The 26,796-nt window shown below is 54.5% G+C and overlaps 1 protein-coding gene across 8 annotated transcripts in view; it reads right to left on the bottom strand.

Annotated features, from left to right (window-relative positions):
- Positions 1 to 26,796, bottom strand: part of EHBP1 (EH domain binding protein 1) — a 91,294-nt gene that overhangs the window by 4,004 nt on the left and 60,494 nt on the right. For all 8 annotated transcript variants that reach the window (XM_032948415.2, XM_032948414.2, XM_032948413.2 and 5 more), the window contains 7 exons: positions 23,529 to 23,665; positions 20,113 to 20,227; positions 19,412 to 19,509; positions 18,162 to 18,282; positions 5,196 to 5,295; positions 3,337 to 3,410; positions 1,008 to 1,122 (listed from right to left, as the gene is read on the bottom strand). In XM_032948415.2, coding sequence (XP_032804306.1) covers positions 1,008 to 1,122; positions 3,337 to 3,410; positions 5,196 to 5,295; positions 18,162 to 18,282; positions 19,412 to 19,509; positions 20,113 to 20,227; positions 23,529 to 23,665 — 760 coding nt within the window. The remainder of the gene's footprint in view (positions 1 to 1,007; positions 1,123 to 3,336; positions 3,411 to 5,195; positions 5,296 to 18,161; positions 18,283 to 19,411; positions 19,510 to 20,112; positions 20,228 to 23,528; positions 23,666 to 26,796) is intronic.

The following is a 26,796-nucleotide window of genomic DNA, read 5'->3' on the forward strand; positions in this document are numbered from 1 at the left end:
TGGATGAAGGCCTCCCCATACCGTGCCAGTTGTGGGGTTGTGGTCAATGCTGGCTGGTGGTGTGGTGAAGGGGCACTGGACCGGTTCAATTACCAATTGCAGTCGCTGTGGCGAGCAATAAAACTCGGGCAGCTGGGATCACAGCGTGGTGCGCGGTAACTACGGCTTCACCAACAACAACCGCCATTCACCACTAAGTGGCGGTGTCGTCACCACGGCGCTTGTGCCAGGCTATGTGCACTTTAAGGCCACGTGAAGTGTCAAACGCCCGCTGGCGGGAGGTCACGGGACAGACCCAGGTGCCATGGGTTGACTGACTGAGATGACTGGCAGCCCCACCACCAAGTCACACACACGCATTATAATTAACTCATTTACACTAACACGATAGTTAGAATCTAATTCAACGATTGGTCATGTGAGTAGCTCCGTGTATAACTTGCAACACACTCTCAAGACAGGCCTGTGCCGCAGTGTTTAGCGGGAACAATGTACTCGGGTTCTTGACGCCTGGGTTATACTCCTTACTACGAGACAAAACATCGATGGCCATTGACAACACCACCCCTTTACAAAAGTGCCGTGTACGAGTGTGTGTGTGTGTGTACGTGTATGTGTGTGCTCGGGGAGTGGTGGCACAAGCGGCAAGTGCACTGCCCTATTCTACTGGATGTGTGAAAATGAGCTTTGTAACTCATCGAATTTCTCCAAGATAAATAAAGATTCTCATTCTATTCACCTGGCTACTTGAATTTGAGTCCTGGCCACAGATAATATCAGCGGTCAGTGACATCAGATATAGTTCATCGCCTCCCGTAGGTATGACTCGGCTGTATGACATAATCACCTCGTGCAATGCGTAACAATCGGCACTGGGGAGACAAAAGTGGCTGGGTGTGGTGCTTTGCATGCCGATTCATCCTTACTGGGTCCTCGCTAACAGCACTTGCCCCGACAGTCTATGCAGGCTACGGTGGGGGGGGTGAAATCTCTATCTTTGCTCTTACTGCTTTTCCTGAGCGTCCAGGTCCTGCACGAGCGCATCGCGCTTGTTCACCAGCGTCACCAGCTCGTCCAGCAGCAGCTGCTCCCGGCGCTTCTGAGCCTCCGTCTTCTGCCAGTCTGTGATGCGCGGACACGCACGCACGCACGCACGCACACACACGAGTACATAGCAAAGCTGAAGGTGTCTCCCCCCATTCAAACAAGCAGAGGGTCAGAATTTAACCTCTGATAGTGATTCTCAGCCAACCAGTTGCGAGAATTCCATATTCCCATGACGGGGCCCAGTCTATCCATATGAAGATCGCTGTCGAGTTCCAACCAAGTGGTAGGGACCTATTTTAATCGACCTTGCATGGATGGATCAGCCGAATTAACCCACAACCGGGGCTCGAACTCGCAATCTTTCGAGGAGCGAGTCGAGTGCTCGGAGCACAAACGCACGCTACGTGCGTGCCGGGCACACGGGCACTTCGCCACTAACCCGAAACCCACCAACGAGTAATGGCACGGTGGTGGGGGCAGGGGGAAGGCAGTGCACAGCCGCTCCCCCTCCGCGTATTAGATCGGGGGCAAGATGGGCTGTGCGCGATGGGGATCGCTTCGGACAAAAAAAACAACAAACCGCCGCAGGGCAACGGGTGGCGCGGGGACGTTGAGTACGCACGCGGTTTAACGGGCGCAAGTGGTGCAACACGCGACCTACCAAGACCCGCTGTACATGCCGGTCACCCACCAAAGCGCTACGTGGTGAGCAGCAGAAGGTACTCGAGCAAAAATACACAGTTGGACTGTACGTCTATGCTCCCGCTGCTACGCATCGTCGCCTTCGCCAACCCGCACCGACCAGCGTGGCGACGTGTGGTAAAATAACCCCGCACGGCCCGCGTGGCGCGCGGTGGGCCCTCATCCAGCAGTGGACGGACAAACGGGCTGTACGGTATCAGCGGCATGGATACAGTACCTTGTGTATAGCTTCTCTCTCTCCAGCTGAGATTACATCCCATATACTCCAGAATGAAAACACCCCCCCCCCACCCCCCCAAATGTTGCTCACAGCTCCGTGCACCTAGCTGCCAAGCGCCGAGGCCCTGGGTTCAAATCCAGGCGCCAGCCACCTCCGATTAAAGCAGCCTCTCAGGCGTAGCGAGAGTTGTTGATCTCAGCCCCGGCCACCGTGATTGCGCAAAAAACACCGCCACGTTAAAAATCGGTTGTTCCCCGAACGTGGATACATCTCAGCTCCGAGAGCCACCCGCCCCCCACCCTCGGCTCCACGAGGAAACCTCCACCCCTCCCCCGCAACACCGCCTACTCCCCCCTTCCCCTGGCTGGGAGCTGTCAATCACACCCCCCCTCCATCGTCTCCGCCCATTCAATTACTTCTAGCAAATGCCCCTTTCCTCGCGGGACGGGAGATAACAGCACTCGCCGCTCGATAATAGATGTTTATCCGCTCTGCCGAGTCCCAACTGTTTCAATGTCTAATTAAAATGGAACGCGACGATCCCATCGCAACCCCCCCCCTCCACTTCGTTTGCCCCTAATTCTCTGTAATGAAGGTCTGTCGTGATGCAGAGCCATACGCCTCCGCGAGCCCCTGTGCCAACGCGTATCGATAAAACGTGCCTAACTAGGCGAGAGGCCGTGTGGCAGACGAGGAGGGTCGTACGCACGCCACTAAGTCGCTGCTCCAGAGGTGCTCGATGCAGCGTGCGTGCGTTAGTTTTTTTCCAGTTTCATTTATTTGATATAGCCCCGTGAGCCATTCGGCTCTTGAATCGGGTGCAACCGCCACAAACAGAAAATCCAGGAAAAAACAGCAAAATATTCCTGAAAAAGCACCATACACCAACGCTGTGTGCAAAAATCCCAGTGGGATGCAAGTCAAACAACAACAACAACCACAAGACAACTAAGATTAAGGCCATCAGTCTAACTCCGTACTACAACAAACAAACATGGCCAAACCAAAAAAACTTTTCGACATCACCAAAATAAAGCCATAAAAGCAATGTAACTGTGATCATAGGAACTGTGACCGAATTTTCATAATAAACGACATAAACAACATGTAACACCAAACCCTAGAGTCATGTGTCTGTGTGTCAAGTGACAAGTCAGGTAACAAAATGTACTGTGGTATGTGTCATGTCATGCATTGGCCGTGCGTGTTCTGGTCACATCTGTTGTATACCTGTGCCGTGCATCTGCATGGCTACGTCAAGCATCAGGTGTCTGCGCGTCGATGCGTTGCGTCTGCGCGTCGATGCGTTGCGTCTGCACGCCTTGCGTACACAAAGTGTTGTGTCAGTGTTGCGACAGCGCGCGTACCTTCGATGGCCATCATGGCACGCAGCTCGCGGTTGAGCAGCTCGTAGCGTCGCTCCAGGTCGTGCTCCTTCTCCCTGTGAGTGGCGGTAACAACAAAGATGACGCCCGCGCCAGAATCGACGGAAGCAACGAGCGTCAGCGAGTGCCTATTGAGACCAGCGCGGCACGTGAACCGGTCAGAATCAGAATCTTATTTTTACACTGGATAAATCCGATGAGCTATGAAGCTCTTTTCAACATATGTTCAGGAGGGGCAGCACCACTCACCCAGCTGCCTTCACCTCCCGAGCGTTTGTACTGTTGCATCGCTCATCATTCCAATAGGAGTGAGACCTGTGAGATGGCCAGGCCACGTTTGGATACAAATTCTAGCTTGGCAAATGGCACGGGACCCTGGACCGGGTGCCCCCACTGGGATCATCGCGAGTGTGAACAATCCTGGCCGACTCATGACTCACGACCGGATGGTAACAAGACCAAAACATTGGCGAGAGGGCCGTCTCAGCCAATCGTCCCCCTTGCCATCAGCAAAACCGGAACCACTCCTCGACGAATTGCCCCGTCACTCGCTTGAGCAGGAAGATCGGTGCTTTGAACAGAAAACATATCATGCGAGCTACTTAACGAGTCACAAAAGTGCCGACGAGACCCATCTGGAATATATGTTCATAATAAATTATGTATGCGTGGCAACTATTAGCGGTGAAACTTAGACCTGCAATGAAACTAGATCGGTTTTGTGGGATTTTTTAATCTGTGCAAGTCAGGAATCGAAGCTCGGGAAGAGCTTTTACTGCGAGGCACAAGCGGTGCCGCCGTGCCGTCACCCTGCCTCAGGCCGTAGCGCAGGGCATCGCTGGCAAGGAATGCGCGGCACGTGAAGGGCTCGCTCCTCCACGCTCTCGACTGTAATCGGGGCCGGAGGGGAGGAGGCAGCGGCGCTTTGTCCTGCACCGAGCCCTCGATGCGCCGATCCGAGTTTTACCCCCAGGTCACAGAGGAGGAAGCCTCCCATCTCAAGTGAATTGGCTATAAACGGATGAATGTGGCCTTGGCAGCACACGGTTGAATTTTTTCCGAGAGGACCAGCAGGTCGTACTTTTAGGCTAATACACACGGCAGTATTCATCAGGGCGGCCGCCAAATTCGAACCGCGAACCTCTGCAACAAGCGGCGAGTGCTCCAGTCACCGCCCGAATAAAAACGTGACGTATAATCATGTAATGTCGAAAATACCGACGTCAGAAATTAAACAGCGGCTAATGCAAAAGGGAAGAAGTGATACAATGGGGGAGTAGGGTTGAACAGGAACGGCGAAGTCGTGCTGGAGAAGAGACTGCGCCGTGAGGATACCGTGCCTGTTCAGGCCGAGCCGACGGCTCTCAGTGCGAGCTCCGGAGGAGGAGGGGAAATAAAAACAAACTATCCACCCGACCTGCCGATGAGTGGCACTAATTAACAACAGTGAGAGCATTAAAAACATAAATGTACGTGAAAAAATACAGCAGCACCTAGGAAAAGACACCGACGTTTTTTTAAGGCTGTGAAACAGCCAGGTCAAAATGTCTCTCTGCTCAAATGTGCGTGGAGTAGCACTCATCGCTGGCCCGGAGCCAGAGGTGAAAATTCCACATTCCGACGATGGGACCAGTATATTCACGGCATTAATGTTATTGAAATCAAGTACAGGCCAAATTGCTCCCTCCTCCCTTCCGCCTCTGCCTCCTCCGCCGCCTCCTCGTCCTCTTCTCGAATGCATCCGGTCGCCCATGTCTCCTTCGAGCACCGGGTGCGGAGGTGTGTGCGCGCGCGTGTGCCTACATGCACGCAAACACGCAGGCGCGCCGCTCGCGACTCACAGGATGCTGAGCTGGTTCTGACGGCGGATGAGCGCATTCTTCTTGTTTACGAGCGTGAACCACTCCTGCATGAGCATCTCCTCCTCCTCCTTGCTGCGACCTGCACGGCACGGTGGCGTCACAATGGTCACACATCGCGCGCCGTCGCGTACGCCAGATCAACGGCACAACGGCGCCGCGACCGTACGGACCGGCGCGATGGCACGAGATGCACGTCAGAGCGTAAACCAGTTTACCGAAGAAACGCACGTAATTATAGAACGCCGCAAACACACACTGTACGAGCCGGCATAATGACCCAACGTGTACATCCGTCACGTAAATCATCACAGCGACACAATAGCCAGCTCGACGACGCAACACACATCACCACAAGGAACACGACCCAAACACGGGAGGGTACAAAACTGCACGACAACGCAAGACACACGCACGGTCCCAAACATAAATGAAGACGTAACCGCATGCAACTACCAAACCTGTGCCTCGATACGAAAAAGACACATCATCATCATCATCTCCAAACCGCGACTCGACGAGCCCCGTCGTCCAACTAAGCCGCGCGTCGACGACAAACGCCGGCACGCTCGTAGCTCGGCGCTGCGACGGTACGCTCGGGCACTCGGCATTTCGTTAACGGCCAAGCGACCCATTCTGGTTCCGCAAACCGGACGTCGGGTGACTCCTCTGCCATCAGTTCGTCACGCTTTTCGACGCCCGAAAGAGAGAGGCTTAGCGATTGCAAGGACTGCGCTCTTATTTATTTACTTGCATCAGACGTAGACTGCAGAAACCAAAAAAAAAAACACCCGGTCTCCCGGGAACACCCCTGTTGCTACCGATTGTGACACGGGCGTAACGCGAACGCGGTTACACACGCGGTTCACGTGGAAGTAACCAACGCGCGCGAGCGCACCTGCGAGCACACCCCGCAAGTGAGTAACTGCGTGTGTGCGTGCGGTCGTTACCCATCGGCGCGCGTTTGCAATTGCCGCACGTTTTTTTTTTTTCCCTGGCAAAATTGGCACGACGGCCGCCACGGCGCCACTTTCGCGACTCGCCAGCGAGCGCGAGCGGTCGACCCGACGGTGGGGGTTGGGAGTTGCGGTGGGTGAGATTGCGCAAGAGAGAGCACGGGAGGCGGAGGAGGCACGGTCTCGTCTTCGCGCGGCACACCGGTTCACGGCACCGCGCGGAGAGGACAGCGTTGGGCTCGTGCGCCCCCATGGCGAACGACGTGCCCCTCCACCCCCACGTTTTCGCTCACACTGTAATCCGCAGATCCAGCCAACCGAGAGGAAAAAAAAACCAAACGAGTCAAACATATGTATGTGTACGAGAAACGGGCTACATTTAGAATTCTTCAAAGCGGTTGCTATTCCAAATCCCTTCGCACAAACACGGCGGAGGAGAACAGCTCCTTGTCAGTCGAACAGTCCCTCGTCAAACCAGTTAGGACAGCACAGAGCTATCAAAACACGGCTCCTGACAAGCGGCGTCTATCGTCGCCGCCACCGAGTTGAGCTCAAATTAAACAGCGACATCCGGGGAGCCGGCCACGGAAGCCATCGACACAAGAGTGGTGGTCACAATCAGAATCTTTGTTTACCCTGGAGAAACCCGATGAGCTATGAAGCTCTTTTTCACAGATGTCCACAGTAGGGGCATGTCAAAAAGCGACAACAAAAACAAAGTATAAGAAAGGTAAGCAAATCACTATGAAGAATACAAATAAAGTATATATGGTGAGATGATGGAAATCGTCCCATCTTGCCTAGAAAGGAAAATTTAATAAAAAGGCAGAACTCAAAGAGTAAAAAATAACTGCCGCCGCCTCCTCCCCCCACCCCCCCCCCCTCTCTCAAGGTGGAGAGAAAAAAAAATCAAAGCGAGAAAGGGCCGGCAAGAATTGGCGGAGTGTTTTTAACTTTTTAACCGCCGCACGCAGAAAAGGGGAAGTCGCTTTTGTTAAAACACGGGCGGCTCTAAATCCCCCCCTCGGCCTTTGTGCGGGCCGCCTTGACGGGCACAAATGGAAAGCCGGGGCGGCTTTAGCTGAGCCCCTCTCGAGAGGAGGCCGCTTCAAAGGATGCAGCCCCAAGCCAAGCTAAACTGTTTTCATGCCGGAGACGCCAACCAACGCCACCGCCGCTCCCAGGGCCGCTCCGGCCGGCTCGGTGCGACGTGTGCCGGAATCCGGGGCCCTCGCTCGGGGGTCCAAGCCTCCGGCGCTCGCGTCGTACGGGACGGGCGATGCGACGGACCATTGCCTCGTGCACCTTGTGCGGCGTTGGTGCCCGTGGTGACAGTGTGCCCACGCGAATCGCGCCGCCAAAGCGATTGACCCTCTCCGAATCTCGAGATGTTTTTCATCGGTTACAAAATTACGAATTCGCATCGATGGTTTACGCCGATATTGGTTAAGAATTTTTAATTCTTCCAGATGTATTCTACAAGTCATTGTTCTGGATTTGGAAATTCCCCGAAGCTTGCAGGGCCAGGCTATGGCACGAGTAAGGACGCATTTCAGCACAAATCGCATACCACAGCAATGCGACAGGTAAATCCACTGCTGGAAGAAGGCCTCCACCAAAGCTGCTGCCATATGTTACAATCCTGCAATGTAGTAATTTACCTAGCAACTGTATACAAGCTGATTTCAAGCTCCATCTCCACGGTGGACGTTCCATTTCATGGCTGCCACTCCACTCCGTAAGTAATCTTGACCAACAGCCATCATTCCAGTAGCTGAGATTATGTCATTAACCTGCGTTATCTCTTATCCACATGCTCCTCCTCCTGTATCTCAATCTCAATGCAATTTAAATAATTAATTTCTCAGGGGTGTTACGTAACTTTTGAGAGAGATATTTTACAAAAGTGAAAAAATATTAAGTAAATAAATGATGGAGATGTATGGGTATACTAGCCCCTAGCCATAGCAATGTGGAGTTCAAACGGCTAGTTCAGGTCTGCCAACAAAGATGACCACTACCCGGCAAATGTCAGCTCAACCACGTGTGTGACCATTATTGAAGACCAATGTTATTGTTAAATTATAAACATATAATATAATGGTCTATATATAGTCCACTTGGCTATTTTGAATCCACATATCTATGTAGATTCTACAAAGTACTCGATATATAGACAAACAGACTATCTAGACAAGCGGACGCATCCGCTGCACATCTCCGCGACGAGACCGCCCCCCTCTCCGGGACGCCGTCCACCCTCCCCCTCCGGGGGCTCTCAACCTCGGGGAGTCTCCCACCCCGGCACCACCCCCGGCACCACCCCCGGTACCACCCCCGGTACCACCCCCCCACCACCCCCACAGTCGCCGGCAATACAGCAACTCGACGGGTAGCGACTTGCTCGATGTGTAATGAGCCACCCACCCCCCTCCCCCCCCCCCACGGCGATTTGATCAATGTCCACGATTCGGAGGTCGCGATTCAACTCCACGATTGATTGTTGTTCGTCTCTATTATTGTACCGCTTCGTTGTACTCTCCTCTCGTTTGTTGTCTCGCTCCGTCCGCGTTGTTTGCCGTGCTACCCTAAAATGTGACAGCTGCGTGAGATGCGCAATCGCCGTCAACCGATCGATCCTCGGGCGCGCAAATCGACGCCCGTATTTGCGAGCGGCGGAATAGATTTCTAAACGTCGACTCGACGTCACGCGCCCATTGGGCACGCGCATCCGTGCCCAAACGTACGCAGCACCGGCAGCAACGACGAGAGCCGAGGGGGCATCTCACGGCGAGTGCGTCCGTGCCGCTGGTCGGCGGCGCCCCCGTGCCATCGCTTGTCCTAGCTGCGGTGGAGCCAATATCACTTGTTTATTCGTCGTCTGCGTGTCGGCGATGGTTGTGGTCCAGAGGCTGCCAGGCACTGCAGATATTGTCAGCAACTTGGGTCAGAGCACAGGAATTACTTCCCTGTGATACTACATCGGTACCGTTACGCGCTGGCGCCACGGGTGGTGCTAACATGAGCCCCTAGACTACTAATTCTACTTTGCAAGGGAAACCTGGGATAAAGTCAATTCACTTGACCACTCCTGCTCAGGCCACTTCACAGCAAGGTAAGGTTCACTCTCTCTCCTCGAGAGAAGCTGCTGCTGCTGTTAATGCACCCAACCGAGTCCTAGAACACACGTGGCAGTTGCGATAAAGTTGTTGTTGTTCTTGACTTAAAGCTTTCATGACTGCAGGAATTAATATTCTTTGGGTCTTTCGGTAAAGTCGCGCAGATGGGTTAATCTAGCCACGTGACGATCTACGCGACTTTAACGAAAGACCCAAAGAATATGTTGTTTTTGTTGTTACATTCGGCCGTGACGAGCAAGGGTGCAGGCGCGGGCCCCCACGGGCCTTCCCGTGCGCCCCCTCCCCCGTGGGCCCCCCCCCACGTGCCTCCACGGGCCCTGCGTGCGAGGGGTCGTGTTTGCGAGTGGCGTCACGTGGGTTATCACCCGCCCGCGCCGCCACCACCATCACCGCCGCCGCCGCTGTGAGTTCTGTGCAAACAGCTCGCAAAGCCGCATGAGAACCGGCCGACGGTGGGGGGGGGGGGGGGAAAGAAGAGGGGGGGGGTGCGGGTGAACACGCACGCACACAAACAGACGCGCAGGCCAACTGTAAAATACCAGCGATCAAAGCGTTTTCGCAAACAGGGTAGCGCCACCTCTGCCGCGTGTGGCACGATGCACGGAGGCTCCGGGAGTCCAGCGTGGGCGCACGCAGAGTGCCCAAAACCCCCTCGCGGGAAACCCCAGTAACTCTCTCACAACAACAACAACGACAACAACCAAACGTGCTTGCTCCGAGCTTGAATACTCATACCACATTTGGAGATAAGGACTTTTTTGCTTGCGTAGTTAAAAAACGTGTTTTTTTTTTTCCTATAAAGGGATAACTCGAAAAGACAAGACAAAGAAAGAAACTGAAGCCGCGGAACAAGGGAGCAGAATCAAAGAGAGAGATTCCAGTGCCCTGACTCAAGTTGCCGACGATACAACTTTCAAGCGCGGACTCCAGGAATCACATGACTGTCGTGCATGCTTCACAGCCGCTTTCTGCCGCAATTATTCCCCTGCCTGCTCATTAAGCGAACAAACCTTAATCCAATTTGCTCAACGGATTTTTTTTTCCCTTTTAAAAACTTTTTTTTAATTCCTGCCCCTGCACCCCCCCCTACCCCCACCACTACTTCTGCTACGCGCCCAGCGAGTTCGCTAGTTAAAGCGTTTTTGTTGCTTTGTGGGCTCGGGTCCCCGCGTTTGAAGGGGCCGTCTCGAGCACGGAGGCCCTCGGCGAGCCCCGCCGGCGCTCGCCAATGAAAGGAACGAGTGGCGGACGCCGGGCCCTCGGTCCGGACCTCGCTGCGGCCCCAGATTAGCGGAAGGTTTTTTGTTTTTTTTTGCAAAACGCTCACCACGGCGAGACCGTGGCCAGCGGGCGCTAACCTTCGCGCCCGCGACAATGCCTGCTCCTGGCGGCACCGGCGGCGGGCAGCCAAGCCTCCCCCCCCCATCTCCGAGTGAGTGGCCGCTCATTGCGCGCAAACGCCGCCGCTTTCCTTAATTGGGGAGGAGGAGACGGCAAAGGGCAACGTGACTCCGCGACGCGCTTTGCCGCGCCACCGCTGTGATTGTTTGTTTATTTCTTTCGCTGCCGAGAAGGGAAAGGGGACAACGTACGACAAACTAGAGAAATAGAAACCGCTGCAAAATCCAGTAATTGCGAGAAAATTCCAAGTTAAAAAAGGGATGTTATTGCTGAACGGACGATAACAACTGTGTAACGTACAAATTGTGTGCCGCTATGTGGGAGCAATCGAATGACGGCCCATTTAACAGGCTTCTATTAAAGCCATGCACGAATAAATAAATGTTTTGAACGTCAAGGTCAAACGTAACGTTATGCACACCGGGGGAAGGCGCGAACCGATTCGTGCAGAGCTGGGGGGTCACGAAACAACGGTCGGAGGCCAGGCCGCACGACGACCGGCGCGCGAGCATCACGGCGTCCGCGGTGCCGACACCGCCGCCGCCGCTCCACGTCCCCGCTCCCCCGGTCAACCGAGACAAAAACTGGGGAGTTCGGCTCCGTGCGGACGCACGAGACGCGTCTTCTACGGGCTTATCGCAAAAGCACAAAACGCGTCTAAAATTTCCCCCGACAAAAGCAACGTTAAGCCAGATGACACGAGGCCCCGGCGCCCCCGGCACGGCCGCCGATCGACACGGCGCTGCATTTAATTGTGCAAACCGGGGCTCGAGGAACCAGTCAATCATCCATTGTCACGTAACATCAATACTCGCTCGTAAAAATGTTTGGAATGTCTAGAATGTGCAACGGGATGACAATAATCTCCCAAATGAAAGCGGGGCGAGCATGGCGGCGGTGGCGGCGGCGGCGGACAAAATGACTCGCGCGGCGCGCGGCTTTGTGACGGGAGAGGGATTTGGTATCGAGCCGAGGCCGACACGGACCGCAGCTTAATTTGTGTCACATCTCTCCCCGCATTCTCTCGCGCTGCGGCGCTTTTGTCGCGTCGTCGCAGCATCGAGAGGAGGCCCCGTTTGTCCGGCAGGCGATCTAATCAGCCACAAGTGAAGGGGCGGGGGGGGGAGGCCGGGAGAGAATGGGGGGGCTCTGCCGGTGGGGGGCGAGTGGGTGGGGTGCGGGGATAACGGGTGGGCTGCTGGAGAGAGTGTAGAGTCTATGCGGGAGAGGAGGTGGTTGACAATCAGAAAAGGTGGGGGGGGGGGTCGCTAGGCAAGGTGGGGGGGGGGGGGAGACAAAAACACAAAACAAAATTTGAGAATAGAAAGAGAAGGGTGCGCGCCACTGGGCACTGAGGAGAGGACAATGGGGCAGAGGGGGATCATCGCGGCGCTGGGACGGGAATTAAAGGCAGAGCTAATCCCGGGCCGGGCCGGATTAACAGCCGCCATCACCGCTTCTGCCGAGACGCCACTTGACCCGTGGATTAGAGATCCGCGTCGTCCCGGGACCTGGATACGAGCGATACGGAGCCACTCGTTGTCGGCATCGCCTCCGCACGCACGCAGCAAACGCGCGTCGTGCATTACGCAGATACCGTCTCTACATCCTCGGCACATGCCTAACGCACGTACGTCCCAAATACAAATCTCGCGTACGGCCCATACATGAGTACACACGAACCTCTCGCGCATAAGACAGACGAGGATATCCCAAACAAACTCATTAGACACGCAGTACTAGTAAGGTCTCAGACCCCGACACACATCTCAGACATACCAGTCAAAACAAAAGCACAATTCCAGAATACGCACGGCACACGCTCTAAGACACGTCCCAAGCATGCAACCTCAGATAACCAGAACAACCACCCTTAGCCATAAAGTGACGTCAAAGCAGCACTTTTGCCAGGATAGGTGCACTTTATGGTCACGTGAAGTGTCAAAGGTTCGCTACTGGCAGGAGGTCACAGCACAGTCCTAGGTATTCTGGGTTGACTGACCGAGATGATTGGCAGAAGCACCAAAACTCAGACGCACACACACACACTTCCCAAACACGGTTATGCAGACACACACAAGCACACGTCCCCAGGGGAAACTCAAATCAAAGCGGGGGGGGGTGGGGGGGAGGTGGCAACAATGATCCGGTATTGTAACGCTCCGAGCACAAAACTCACGGAAGTAGAAACCGCTCAAGACCCTCCCGTGGAGGCACAAGTTATCGGACACAAAAATTGACACAGACTTATAGAGGACGCGCGGTTCTGCCAGCGAAGCATCACTCCCACGCAACGTGCATCACCGACAGCGGCAAAGCCTTCGTGAGCTGCCTTCATTGCCCAGAGGCAAAGTTCCAAGATTACTCAACCAATCACAATCAAGATCAGTACGCAAGTAACTTTCCCCAACAACTGCTTCCTGGGTCTCTATTGATAAATATTCTTTGCATGCCAATGGAATTTCAAGTGGTTCGGCTCCAAGTTGATTCAATTCAGGTAAGAAACTCAAGCGACTCGGATAGTCTCATTTGCAAGAGTGACCTGGGGTGTTTAGTCTGCCCACTTTATATGGCCTTAAAGTGCACATTGCCAGGCACAAGCGCTGTGGTGACATCACTGCCAGTTAGTGGTGAATGGCGGTTGTTGTTGTTACAGTCCCAACAGAGTAATGTTAAATAAAGGACAGCAGACGTATTTTGCCTTGACAACCGTGCATAACAGGTTGTTCTGGGCTCCGGGGTATTGTGCCGAGCATGAGGGGGCAGTGTAGATAGCTCATGGACACATTTCGAACCTGCCAGCCTCCACCAACCGGCGCTGACCAGAGCGGTGAAGTCTGATGAATTAACCCCCACGACCCTCGTGGTGTGGGGGGAGGCCATCATCCAGCAGTGGATTGACCAAAACGCTGAGCGTGTGCATGGATGTACAGGAAAAGTCAAAAGGAGATTCCACATTCCAATGGCGGGGACCAGTCCATCAACATTGAGCACCGGGGTCAACATGTTTGGTACGTACACACGGGGCGCGTCTACGACCAAAGTACCCGCAACGTGCACGATCTCATCAGATCTCACAAAGCTAAGTGGGAGGGAGCTTAGGTTAGTGCTTGGGATGGGTGACCGCCAGCGGCGCGCTTGCCAAGGGTGTTGTGGGCGTGAGGCTGCTAGCATGGCCAGGCGATGACAGCGCTGCGAGCGCCACCCGTTACGCGTGCGAGCATTTTCTCCAATTGCTTTTCTGAACGGTCAACATAGTCCGATTTGCATTTAGTTGCAGATCCACGCGCTCCTCTTTCTGTCTGCCGGTGGAACTCCGAAGCGTGCAGCTCTCCGCGCTTCCATGCTCACTTCGTGGCTCTCGTTCCACTTTATTTCTCAGCGGGCGTTGCGTCCGACAGCTGCCGGCATGCACGAATTAAGAACCGTTTCGCCGTCCTGCGCGTACAACAATACGGGCGGGCTCCAATCGTGCACTTGCGTCAAAAGGCCACGGTAGCGAGACACGGGCCCGGCCACGCGAGTACGGCCGGGGCGACGGCGGCACGAACGCCACAGCGCCTCCAAAAATGCGGGTCAGAGGTGACAGCTGTCCATCAGGACTCGCAAACAAGAGAGTTGTGTTTACGGAGGGGCTGAGCCTACGCTGGCACACAAGCCCGCACCTACAGCGCCAGCGTGCCTCCTGGCTACCCCATCTTGTTTTGGGTTCCTCTTTGGGGGGTGCTGTGTGCGATGAAGGAGAGGGAGTGGCGAGGGAACGTGCGCGGGAATTTGTCAGTTTTTGTTCGCGTTTCCCTAAACCTCCCAGCTTCTGTCATTCAGACGAACTGCACCACTCCTCAGTGTTTCTGGATCTGAAACTTAAGAGGCTGTTTTTCAAAACCGTAACCGAAGCTTCAATTAAATGAGTTTAACCGAGTCAGGGGTCCGAGTAATAAAATGATAATGAAAGGTGGCTTTTAACAAAACACACTGCAAAGGAATTATCCTTATTGTGGTTCAATCGCTGACTAGCCCCTTTTCTCGTAGCCTTCAAACTTACTTTCTAATACATTAAGATAAAAAGCAAGTCTTTCACAAAAGAGACACTGTGACAAGCTGGGCAGCCCGTGTGATCAGCCAGCACGTTCTCAACAAGATTATTCCATCACTTGGAATATTCGATGGGGGAGAGCCAATTGCTTTTGCAAACATCAACTGCTTCATTTGGGAATTATCCGAATCATTAACGACGCAATCCCTGACACTTTAATTACCCCCCAGGGAAGCCCAGCAGGTGTTATATAAATACTCATGTTTAGCCCAGGAGTTAATTGATTCATTAACTAATTAATGTCACCTCTGCCCCTGGCAGCCCCCCCTCGCCCCCCACCACTTTCTCCTGACCATCACATCCCACCGCACAATTTGCGTTCGTTAAGAAAAACGTCGTGATTGATTTATTTGAATATAATTTTACGGTATTTCTACATACGTGACTTTACCTGTCCATCACTTCGTTAGCGCTTCCCCTCGCCGCTAACGAGCAGAGCACACCGCCCCCCCGCCCCCACGACCCTAATTGCCAGCCCGCGGCCTCGCTTATCGGCAGCAAGGCTCGTCCATCGCAAGGAGTCGCTCGGCGTGGGAGCAAGCGGGAGGGTGAGCAGGTGGGCGAGTGAGCAAGAAACGACGCCCGACCAGAATGGCGGCGCTGTGGGGAGAGTATGCGGGGAGACGGGGGGTGCGCGGCGGCTGCCTAGGAAGGGCCCGGTTATGACCGGCCTCCGCTGACGACACTTTCTCCCGTGGCTCCCGGCTACGGTGGGATCCCTGCGGAGAATGCTAACGGCCTCCCAGGTGCCAGAGCGACCGCTCCGCATGGGGCCCGTGGGGGGCAGTGGCTCCAATCAACGGGGAGGCACAGGATGGAATTTAAGATCTCCATAAAATAAACTAAGGTGGAGGTCGAGGGAGGGCATTGTTTTCTAAAACTGCGATGGCGCAAATTCTCTCCCGCGCTGAGCGTGCTCGCAACGGACGTTGCAGCGTGAAAAAAGACACCGTGGGCGTCGATGCCGACTTGATTACAGATTTTGCCCGTTCTGTTTTTAAGTTTAAATTGTGACTGGGTCTCCCCTACCCCCCTTGCATCTCCTCCCTCCGTGGCATGGCCACCATGTGGCCCCAAAAGCACCCTCAGCCCAGCTCACATGTTAAACAAACCCCCATACCCCCCCACCCCCCTGCTATTAGCCGATTGGGAAGGTAATTGTAATTCAAATGTTTTAAATGTCAATTACTGGACCACGGCCTTCAATTGGCTTTTGCGATGGCTACACCCACCAGACCATTGGGCTTCTCCATGCCTCCCTCCCTCTCTCCCTCCCCTGGGGCTCACTCTCCCCTCTAGCACCTCTCCCTCCCGCTGCTCTTCACGCAACTCGCATACATTTAGTCCCTCGCCCGCTGAAGCTGGATCGCGTGGGCGCGAATAAGCCATCGCTAAAAATACATTATTAGCTCGCGAACTGAAAATTTACGAAACCGCACCCCCCTCCCACCCCCCCTGTCTCACACACACACACACACCTTTTCACGTAAACGCCTGTCAATCTGGCCACTTGTTTTACCCACCCACCGTGGATTGTTCGCCAGGTCACACGGTGTAAATTAGCTGCACTGGAAGCAGCAGGCCCGCACCCTCAACGGCACTCATTACCCCCCAAAGCAAACAGGGGCGAGAGGGCCCGCAGTGAAAACAAGGACGCATCACGGCCACCCTCCAAACGCACTTCACGGCAGGCAGGCAGCCACCCTTCCCCCCCTTCCCCCCCGCGGCCCACGCTGGGTGGGCGGCAACGGGAGCCCACCCAGGTGTAATGTACCTGGGGGTGGGAGGGGGTGCGGGGCTGCCTAATGATATTTTGTACACACACACTGTGTGTATGCGTGCGTGCGTAAGTGTCTGCCGAGTGTAAAGCATGTGGGGGTTGTGTGTGCCGGAGCAAGTGGTAGAGAGTGCCTTGTGCGTGTGCGTGTTTTCACACTTGAGCGTGGGTGTGTGCATGTCCGTTTGCCTGTGCGTGCAAGAAATGGTCGTGGAGTGGTTAGCGCACTACACTACGCACTCATTTAGCTCACGAGCATTAACTGGATCTGGGCCTCACTTAGGTCGACTTAGCCTTGAAGGAGTACCTGGTACCATGTTAAACATGACCAATGCGGAGACAAAGGGACAAAGGGCGCGGTGCTGGCCACCTAACCCCCCCCCCCCCCCCCCCGTGTGCTGTGCCTGCCCTAATCTGTGCTCGCGAACAGAACTTGCTCCAACAGCATGTTAAAGGCTATAGAGCGGATGTTTGTTGTTGTGTGTGTGCATGTCTGTCTGTGTGTGTGTGTGCGTGCACGTGCTGTGCACCACAATCCCAACGACTCAGGTTTGATTTCTGTCCGAGAATACTGGACACCACCCGTCGCTATTGGTATCTGAGCCTGGCTAGGATCAACCCAAAGCCAACTCGGTACATCGAGCGTGATCATTGCCAGCCGCAATGAAACAAAGACAGCGGGATGCAAGCGGTGCCGACTACACTTCCCGATCGTGCACCACGCAGGCGTTTACGGGTGCTCGCTAACAATGCCCGTCCCAACAGGCTGCATGACCTCAACGCGGAGTATCCGCACATGCACGTGAGTGTTTCTTTATTTATTCTTTAGGATCGAGTCTCTGTGGCCCCGGTGCATTGTGCGCATGGCGGCACTGAGCGGCCGTTGGTGTAACCAACGCCTACCCACCCACCCCGCACACTCCGCTCTCCGCGCCCGAGTCGCCGTTCCAGGCTCGCGCCTCTCATACGACCACGCGCTCGCTCGGAGTTCTCTCTCGCCATGCGCGCGACTCTCTCTCCCGTGACGGTAAAAGCAGCAACGGCAAAGGAAAAGGAGCGGAGTCGCTCGTCGCTATATTTGGTATTTGCGCGAGCAGGGGGCCCGACAGCGGCCAATGAGACTTTCGGATGTCGAGCTCCACACGTCACTGCGGTGGCATCCGCTTGGTGGAGAAAACCACGGCTTTAATATCTTAGCCTGATAGACGTAAATCGCACACGCCTAAAGGATCACACGCAGACACATACAAACCCAACACAATGCTCAGATCTCCGCGCCTTGTGCCGAATCCTCTTCTGAATATCCTTCTGCCTTGTACTCTCTGCCACCGTGCTCTTTTCCCATATTCTGGCTTCCTGCGCACCCTTGCCCACACGTTTCCCTGCGCACCCTTGTCCACACGTTTCCCTGCGCACCCTTGCCCACACGTTTCCCTGCGCCTCCTTTGCTCGCCGATCCCCTGTTCTCCCGAGCTGCTGTCGCACCCTCGACATATTCACTCACACCTTGTTCACTTTGTTCACTCGCACTTTGTTGTTGTGCCCCGCGTCCCTTGCACCCCTGCGTCCCCCGCGTACCGGTCTCCATGAGGAAGCGCAGGCGTTTCTCGACGCGGGCGGCGCGCGTGTCGATCTGCCTCTGCTCGCACTCCAGCGCCGACAGCTCCCCGACCACGTACTGACTCGTGTCTAGGAACTCCTGCAAGCGGGGAGCATTCCGTGCGGTGACCGTCACGCGCATGTGCGTGCGTGCAACACGATGGCGCGCATGACGTTTACACGGGCACGTGGTCATACGAGGGGTGTCCGGGAAGAAGCCGATCACCCACGGTGGGTTTTGTTGAGAGTTGTCGGATTAAGTGAATAAAAAAAGTCAACTAATAAGTTCATTGTACAGAAATCTCGGTGGGAGATGATACATAAAAAAACACTTTAAAAACATCATACGTGCATTGTTACCAATATCAATGTGCTATGTTGAGTTATCTTAGATAAACTATAGCAGCATGGGGGGTTATCAAGTTTTTTTAAAAAATTCAGAACACCCCACATGTGAGAATAACTCCCAAGCCAAACTTGCTGGATAGCCGCTGACATCTTACAAAACATGACTTGAGCTGGCCAGGAAGTTCAGGGGGGACGACCGCGATGCAAGAGCACGGGGCCAGCGTGGCCGCCGAGATCCTGGGTTCTAATCCATGTCCCCCCACCCTGCCATGATCAACCGCGGTTCTCAAGCCCAGCAAAGCTGACGGTCTCCGCCACAGAACTGCGCCAAGCAAAAATCACACGGACATTGTTTCGCATTTGCTCAATTCGGTTTTACCGACAGGCAACGAACACTGCTTGCAGTGCATACGCAAGGTGCAGCACGTGACTGGTATTGGCAAAAGGCAAATGACGCGACTCCAGAAGCAGCCCTGTGGACGTCACCTTCTAAAGCTGCGGGGGATTTCAAGAGAAATCCCTTCATCTCGCGGCACGTAGCCAGCGGCGCAGCTTGAATCTAATTGGGAATAACATCCAACGGTTGCTGAAACGGAAGCCGTTGACAGGAGGTACGTGAAGGAGGTTTCGCGTACTCGCCAGCAGGTGCGATACAAGCGACACAGCAGCTGCTCTCTCTCGCAAGGGAGACGGAGCTGGATCATCACGGCGGAGGGTACGCAAACTCACACAGGAGTCACGCTCGCAGCCATGCCTGCCTGCCGGTGGGGCCAGCAGCTGGAGACACGCGCACACACACACGCGCACACGCACACACGCACACGCACACACACACGCACGCACGCACACACACACTCACACACGGCGATGCGAGACCTCACCTCCTCCTCCGACGGCTGCCGCCCCATGGGGGCCGCTCCATCTCTGTCCCGCGACCGCTCCCTCCGCTCCTCGCTCGGCGACTTCTGTCTCCTCGGCTCTGCGGACGACGTGGTTCGTGACCCTCGGTGTTTCGTCAGCACGCCAACCGCTCACCGCAGGAACATTTCATGAATTAAACCAAAGTTTCTCCGCACTCAAGCTGTCGGGAAGCAGTACTACTCATCTTCACTGGCAGTGCTGAACCAGCAGTGTAAATTCCACATTCGTATTCTGTTATGTAAAAACAAATGCACCGCTATTATGCGTGTCCTGTACTGCTTTTTCTAATCTGGGGCTCCCTTGAAAACAGACCTTTATTCTCAATGGGCTCACACCTGACTTGACGTAAAAATTCGATCGATTAATTGATAAATAATGCACCAGTCATTTCATAGGGCAGCCAGGGTTGACTTCCCACAAAATGGAACTCAATTCACCAACGCACACACAGAATTAAGGGCCGAGTTGACCTCCAACCAGTGTTTGAACCCCCGTCCTTCCGATTGCAAATTAAATACTCTGCCAGAGCAGAGCCTCGGTCAGGCTGAAGAGTTTTCATTAAGAGAGTCCCGCTCGGGAAGCGTGACCTATTACTAACAAAGCACGGTGCCTGCTGTAAGCCCGCGACGTCGCTACGTGTGCGGTGAGACGGGTCCGGCACCTGGTTTCCCCTCCACCAGTTGCGTGAAGGACTGCAGCTGCGTCTTCCTGACCGTAGAGTCGCGGTTGAAGAGCGGGGCGCCCCGCAGACGACGCAGCCCCTCCGCGCCGCCCTCCTGCCGAGGCAGCAATGGTCGCGCCGTTTAAAACGACCGTCGCGTCCCGACAATGACGCAGGCGTCGCGTCGCGACGACGCCCGACGTTCGTCAGCGCCGACGCCACGCGCACGAAAATGCCCACGGGTAAAGTAAAGCGAGCAGCGGAGAACAAACACGCGGACGCATTCACGGGTGTGCACGCGCGTTCACTGCGACGTGCGTCGTCACAGCGGCTGAGGACGTGTGCTTTGGGCCGCTGGGTCTCGTCGGCGAGATCCAGCTACCCGTGTGGTCTACTGGCCAAACGTACGTATGGGGGGGTTGTTCCTCCACCGACCTGGAGCTTACCGCTACACGTCCGTGCGAACGCACGCACAGACGCACGCACCAATAAAAACAAACGCGGGTACGCGTGATTGTCTGCGTACGCGTGCATGTTTGGAGAAGCGTGCGCGTACGCGTAGCGACGCGCCCACCCACACGCGCGCTGCCGCGTGGCGACGGCGTCATTGCCCGCACGGTGATCGCCAAGCGCCGATCCGGTTACGGAGCCGCCGTCGGGGAGGCCAAGGTCAAGAAGGAAGCGCTCGTGTTTGTACAACGCAGACGCACAGACGCGCAAGCACAAATAAACACGCGCCGTCACAGTCACACCGCACGCATACCCACCGATCCCCCAAATAGCCATGAAGACTGCTTGGGCAGGCGCTGTTAGCGAGTCCCTATTGTAGCGTGTAAGGAACGTGAAGGAGTAGTGTGCTCAGCACCACCTTTGTCTCTCCAGCTGTTGTTTAGGCACAGTAGACGTGTGATCATTTAAGGCTGAAGGCATCTGGGAGAGGCCCAGCAAACTTTCAAATGCCACATCCCACTGACATTAGCTGTGGCCAGTAATGAAACCAAGTTCAGCGTTGTCAGCAGGGTCAGCGTGTTGCACGAGCCACTGTGCCACCACCTTACCCTGTAGGCAAAAAACAGAAAGATCCCCCATATAGCCTTCAAACGACTCTTGGGGCAAGTGCTGTTAGCAAGCACCTATGAAAGCCGGCAAGGCACACTAAGTGGTGGGTGGGCCAGCACCACGCCTGTATGCGCGCGCAGACACACACAGCCTCACGTGCACTGGATTATCCAGGCCACACGAGAAAAGAATATTTGTGTTAAATAAAACATGGGCGAATTACAAGTGTGAGTTATTCATGACCTGCAGTGTGTCCCGGGCCACGATGTTTCCTGTAGCGGGACGGCGAGATATTTCCACGCAGCCCAGCGCAATATCTTCCCTCTCAAACAAGCAATCGCATTCATCAGCCACTATCTGTCTACTGCTGGATGAAGGAAAACCCAAGCCGTCACACCATATCTCACTGTCTTGCGATAGGATATAATTTCCAAACGAGCTATGATAAAATCTGGAAAAATACTACATCAGTTGCATAATTTAAATAATAACGTTTGACTGAAAGAAGACAAAAGGTTTTGAATAATGTGCAAATATCGAGAAGTGTTGATTTCACTTGAATCTTAAACCTCTTAACAGCATGAATAATTTCCACGTTTAACCTTTAACAATTTATAATTAATTCATATCGTCTGACTTTGAGCCACGCTTGTCTGTGCTAATAATGACCAAACACAAGGAATTAGATAGAAACCTGAATACATAAAACACACGTGTGTTTTAGCAGAGTACACGCACATTACCCGCATGCAATCCGTACAGATCACCCCTGAAGCCAAAACAGATTATTTGGGTACGTGCTGTTAGTGAGCACAAACTTTACATTATCTGTGACGAGTACCATGCCCGACCGCCTTCGTCTCCCCAGTGTTACACTAATTACTCGTTTGAGGCGGAGCTGAACGAGGGGAGGCTCAGGACAGGTTCAGATATTGTTGGGATAAGTGCTGTTGGTGAGCACCTATTAAGACCTGTATGGCAGGTCTTAATAACTTGGGCCACTGGTTTGGGAGTGCTAATCACTATGCTTTCACTCCCCACCAAACATACAAAGATCCCTGTGTAGTCTTAACAGACTGTTGGAGCAAGTGCTGCTAGTGAGCACCTATGAAGGCCGACATGGCACACGAGGGGCTGGGTGGCCAGCACCATGCCCGTTCGCCTTTGTCTCCCCGAGTCACCTCGCTGGGGAGGAGGGGGCACCGCTGGGGGCCACTGCCGCCGGCGGGAGAGAAACGCCGGGGCGTGACGACCGGCACAGACGTCGCACTTTATCGCGCGCCGCAGCCCCGCCAGCGTGCAGCCCGACGCCCTGGCATACGCACAATGGCCTAATGAACTTGGGAGCAGGGCTGCCGGGGACGATGACGGGCGCCAGCGGAGGGGATACGGCGAGCAAGCGAGGGGAACAGTGGGGGAGGAGCTGGGTGTGAACCGGGAAGTTCTGTTGGGAGGGGATGAGAGGGGAGGGAGCGGCGATGTGCGCAGAGCTTTTTGTCAAAACAAATTTTAAAAAGGAGAATGTTTTTTGACCCGTCAGGCATGCCCGCCCACCCTCCCTCTGCCCGCCGAGTTTGCGTAACGAGGTGGGATGGGCCGCGCGCGGTGGTTGCCAATGCGACACGCGCCGGCCCTGTTAACAGTGGGGCTCCTCGCCCTAGACGCCGCTGCGTTTCTGCCACCGCGGCGGCTTCCCCCGTCCGCCGGGGACCGGTTTTGTTTTAATCCCAGTGCCGTTTTGTTGCAGCCAAGCAGAGGAAAAAAGAAAAAATCTCGCGTGGCAATCGCGTGCGCCACTTTGCATCTGCCGAGCCGAATTTGGCATCATCAGTAACCGGAAAATTTTATCACAATAACGCTCTTTCATTTTGCTGGATAGTGTTTGTGAAATCAGTGCTCCGTGCACCATTATATGGTGGCCTAATGCAAAAATCACTGATATAACAAGTCTGTTTAATTAAAACACACAATTTCACGGCTTAACAATCATTGGCTATGCACTACAGACCTCGGTGCACTAAGAAATTTCAGGATGGTCGATGACGTGTCCTCCCATGGACGATAGTTTGCATCGTTACTGCGGTTGCATGCTGCCGCACTCGTGTGAGCCGGCTATGATTTTTGGTTCAATTGCAAACCAACAGTCATCCAATCAGTGAGCCACATGACCTCACATTGTGTGTGTGTGTGCATCTACCTGTCCAGTGCAAAAATTTGCACTCTTGTAAACCAGACTCATACCGGTCTCTTGTGGAGTCCATCTAAGCAGCAGAGAACCCTCGGTTACACGGATCTGTACGCCGTTGTGGATTCCGTGCGGCGGTGGTGCGTGCGGCTTGTGCCGGGCGATTTCTCACCACGCCTTGCTCGTGGCTGCCGTTCTCCGTGCCAGGCCGCTGCTGCTGTGGTGATGTCGACACGGCCGAGGATAGAGACCCCGAGCCCCGGCTCCGTGACTCAGACGCTCGTCCGACCGCAGCCTCGCTCGTCCCACCTGCGGTCGTCACAAGTCCAAACGAACGAAGCGCCCATCTCACGTGGTGCCACGGGGCGGGCAAGCAGAGCGAACGCGGGGAAGAAAGCGTTGCCCTGGCCGGCACCGATTTCTAGCCCCGCAATGCCACACGGGAGGGTACGGCCTGAATCTGCGTCTGGCCACCTGGCCTCGTGACAGACTGCACCAATTACTTGATCCAGAGTTGTGAGGGTCGCCACATATTAGAGGTGGATTTTTCACAATTGTATTACATTTTTCAGGGTGTGATTATTTAAAATCGTGGAGAAATTCGGGTGTGGGAATCCAACCCACGTTGGTTGGATGCTTAGGGCTGAGACACAGCGGGGGACTTCAGGTAAACGCTCCCTCTCCCTTCTGGCATGGGACATTTTGAAATCACGTTTGACCATTCGCCACCTCGCAGAGCACACACAGCAAAACCATGCCTCAAAAAGCACGACACATCATGGCAGCGGCACTCTCGGAGCATCGCGATGACCGCGCCGGCGTCTTCACGCGAGGTGAACGCAGACAAACGGCGGTTAGCTCTGGTCAGTATTCGCGGCGTTGCAAACGAGGCTTTAGGTTGATTGGTGGAAAGCTACGAATGATTAGCGTTTGACAATTTCATCATTGAGGAGAAAGGCCAAATGGGAGATTAAGTGTTCAACACTGCTAATCGGTGTGTGTAGCCATCTTAAACATCCGGCTCATACCTGGCTCAATGCGAGCCTTACCTAGGTTATACAACTGCCTGCATCGAATAAAACAAAGCATGAGAAAAAAATGTTATCAATCCGGATGGGATTTTTTTTGTTCGCGACTTTCTCCACAACGTGTTCCCATGGTGCAACTGGTACGAGAAAGGCTAAGAAGGCTAAGTTATTCCGCTCGTCTTTAGCTTCCAGCAGCTTTGGCAGCAGCTCAAATTGGAACTCCTGGCCGAAATATTGTCGGATGTTTTCCCGGTTTAAACCCACAAAACGTACAGTCCAAAGGGACCGCAGCGAGCGATGTGCCAACCCCTCCCCCTACCTCTGCCATCCCCCCCCCCTCCCCGCTTACGAACAGGCACCTCGGGTTGCAGCAACGCGTGCGTGCGTGCGTTGTGTCGTATGTGCCGCAGAGTTATGCCACCGTCTTCACCACCTTTGTGCCGACCGATAGAGTCATCCTGCCCTGCCAAGGCGCCTCACTTCTGGCTGACTGAACATTAGGCATTTTACAGCGAACGCTAAGGATCCAAGGCTACCTTTCCCACTCCAACAAGCCGGGAGAAAGGTACGGTGAAAACCAAGGCAAACACCTCTGAGTGTAAACAATTTGGCACTCTACGTCCCTAATAACTGGTGAGCCAGTGTCGTGAGTGTGCGAAACAAGGTCGCCTTCACCGCCACCTTCCCCCACGCACGGCCCCCGGTGCTCTATGTGGCACTCACGACGGCCGAGCCGGCGTCGGCACCGAATTGAAAGACGAGAGCGAAAGGGAGAGAGGAAAGCGAGGACAGAATAGTAGACACGTGACCATTAATTCGAGTCGTTGCATGCATTCCGTAGCTCCAGCGGGCGACCTGCTGGTTGCGAACGGAGTCGCCGGGCGCCTTTCGTCCCCCCCATGCCCTCACCTCTGTTGCTCCTTTTCTTCCGTTAGTTCTCCTGTTTGCCCTTATTGTTTGCCCAGCTGCTTATGATGCTTTAGTGTCTCTGTAGGCAATTTTAGATCCAAGGCTATTGAGTGCTCAAAAAAAGTAGGGATTTAACAGCTGTAAAATCGACTCTTACACTCATGATATGCGCATCGAATGATGCGTTCAAATATTAACTATTTCATTGACAGTATTAAGCGTGTGATTTGCGGGGCGTGGAACGATGCTTCGACTCATGACACGTGCATCAAATCCCGAGATTATGCGAGTGAAAATCTATGATAATTTATGGGAAGTATTTGCGAATTATATATAATAATTTATTAAGCCTACCTGGGAAAGTCTCACTGAGTCTCAGGCTCTTTTTCAGGAGGTTCCTGTCATATACTAATTCTGTCTGCGGGATCGAATGTTGACCTCGAATCATGACAACCCAACGAGTCGTGGAGGGGGTAAATCGGTCGCACATCGGTGGCATGGCTATCCAGCGAGCGTGCAGGGGGTGCAGCTGTCATGGGGGAGGCTCGTGAAGGACGTCAGTTGGAGGCAGTCGCTCTACAACAGAGGGCAGAGGAGCGATGCCCACAGCTGGTGCATTGGCCAGTCATAGCACCTGGGTCTGACCCGTGACCTCCTGTCAGCGAGCCTTCGACACTACACGTAGCCTCAAAGTGTACCTGGCTTGGCACAGGCGCTGTGGTGAAGTCACCGTCTCTTAGTGGCGAATGGTGGGTATTGGTATTGGCTGTCATGGGCTCACAGGCTGGGGGGGGCGTAGTTGCCAGAGTACTGGGGGGGGGGGCACGCGCCAGGAGCCCACGCCCAAGGAAATAAGTGGCATGGTTTTTCAACGCTCGCCGGCTGATGAGAGCAATTGGAGAGCACGAACCCAAGCGGCTCGGCTCGGATGGAGCCGCCCCGGGGGTGCCGCTCATTGGTGGAAGGAGGCGGCGGTCTCGCCGCCTGCTTGCGCCCCTCCGCAGTGCGGCTGTTCAATGTCAGAGCCTCCGGGGACAGCGGCGCGGAGCTGGGGAGGATTACGGACGTTGACCTTGCGCCTCCGTTTAACCTGCCTCTTTCACTCGCACTTTTGTTTACCTGCCTTCGTTCACCTGCCTCGTGGACCCACACACGCAGGGGTCTCGCACAGCTGCCGAGTGCGAAACCGTTGCCGTGCTCGTGAAAGGCACGCATTTGGGCTTGGAGCTAACGAATGACAAATGACCGAACGAATTTTTATTCGGTGGCGAGGGTCAGCCATTCACAGTAGGAAATCGGCAGAGAGGACACAGCCAACTCTAACGAACATGGTGCGAATGTGAAAACAAGTTTTCAACATAGTTCACTCGAACAAATTAAGTATGAGATCTCGAGCCATCTAATGCAAGAGCTCGAAAATCTGGGGCTTGTGTTTTAAAAATCGCCAGGGTCAGCATGCACGAGTGCGTGCTCGACAGTGCGTGACGAGGCTCGCACCATCAG

Source organism: Petromyzon marinus, chromosome 6, assembly GCF_048934315.1.
Source record: "Petromyzon marinus isolate PM22_M1 ecotype Great Lakes invasive population chromosome 6, UKy_Petmar_22M1.pri1.0, whole genome shotgun sequence".
NCBI lineage: Eukaryota > Metazoa > Chordata > Hyperoartia > Petromyzontiformes > Petromyzontidae > Petromyzon > Petromyzon marinus.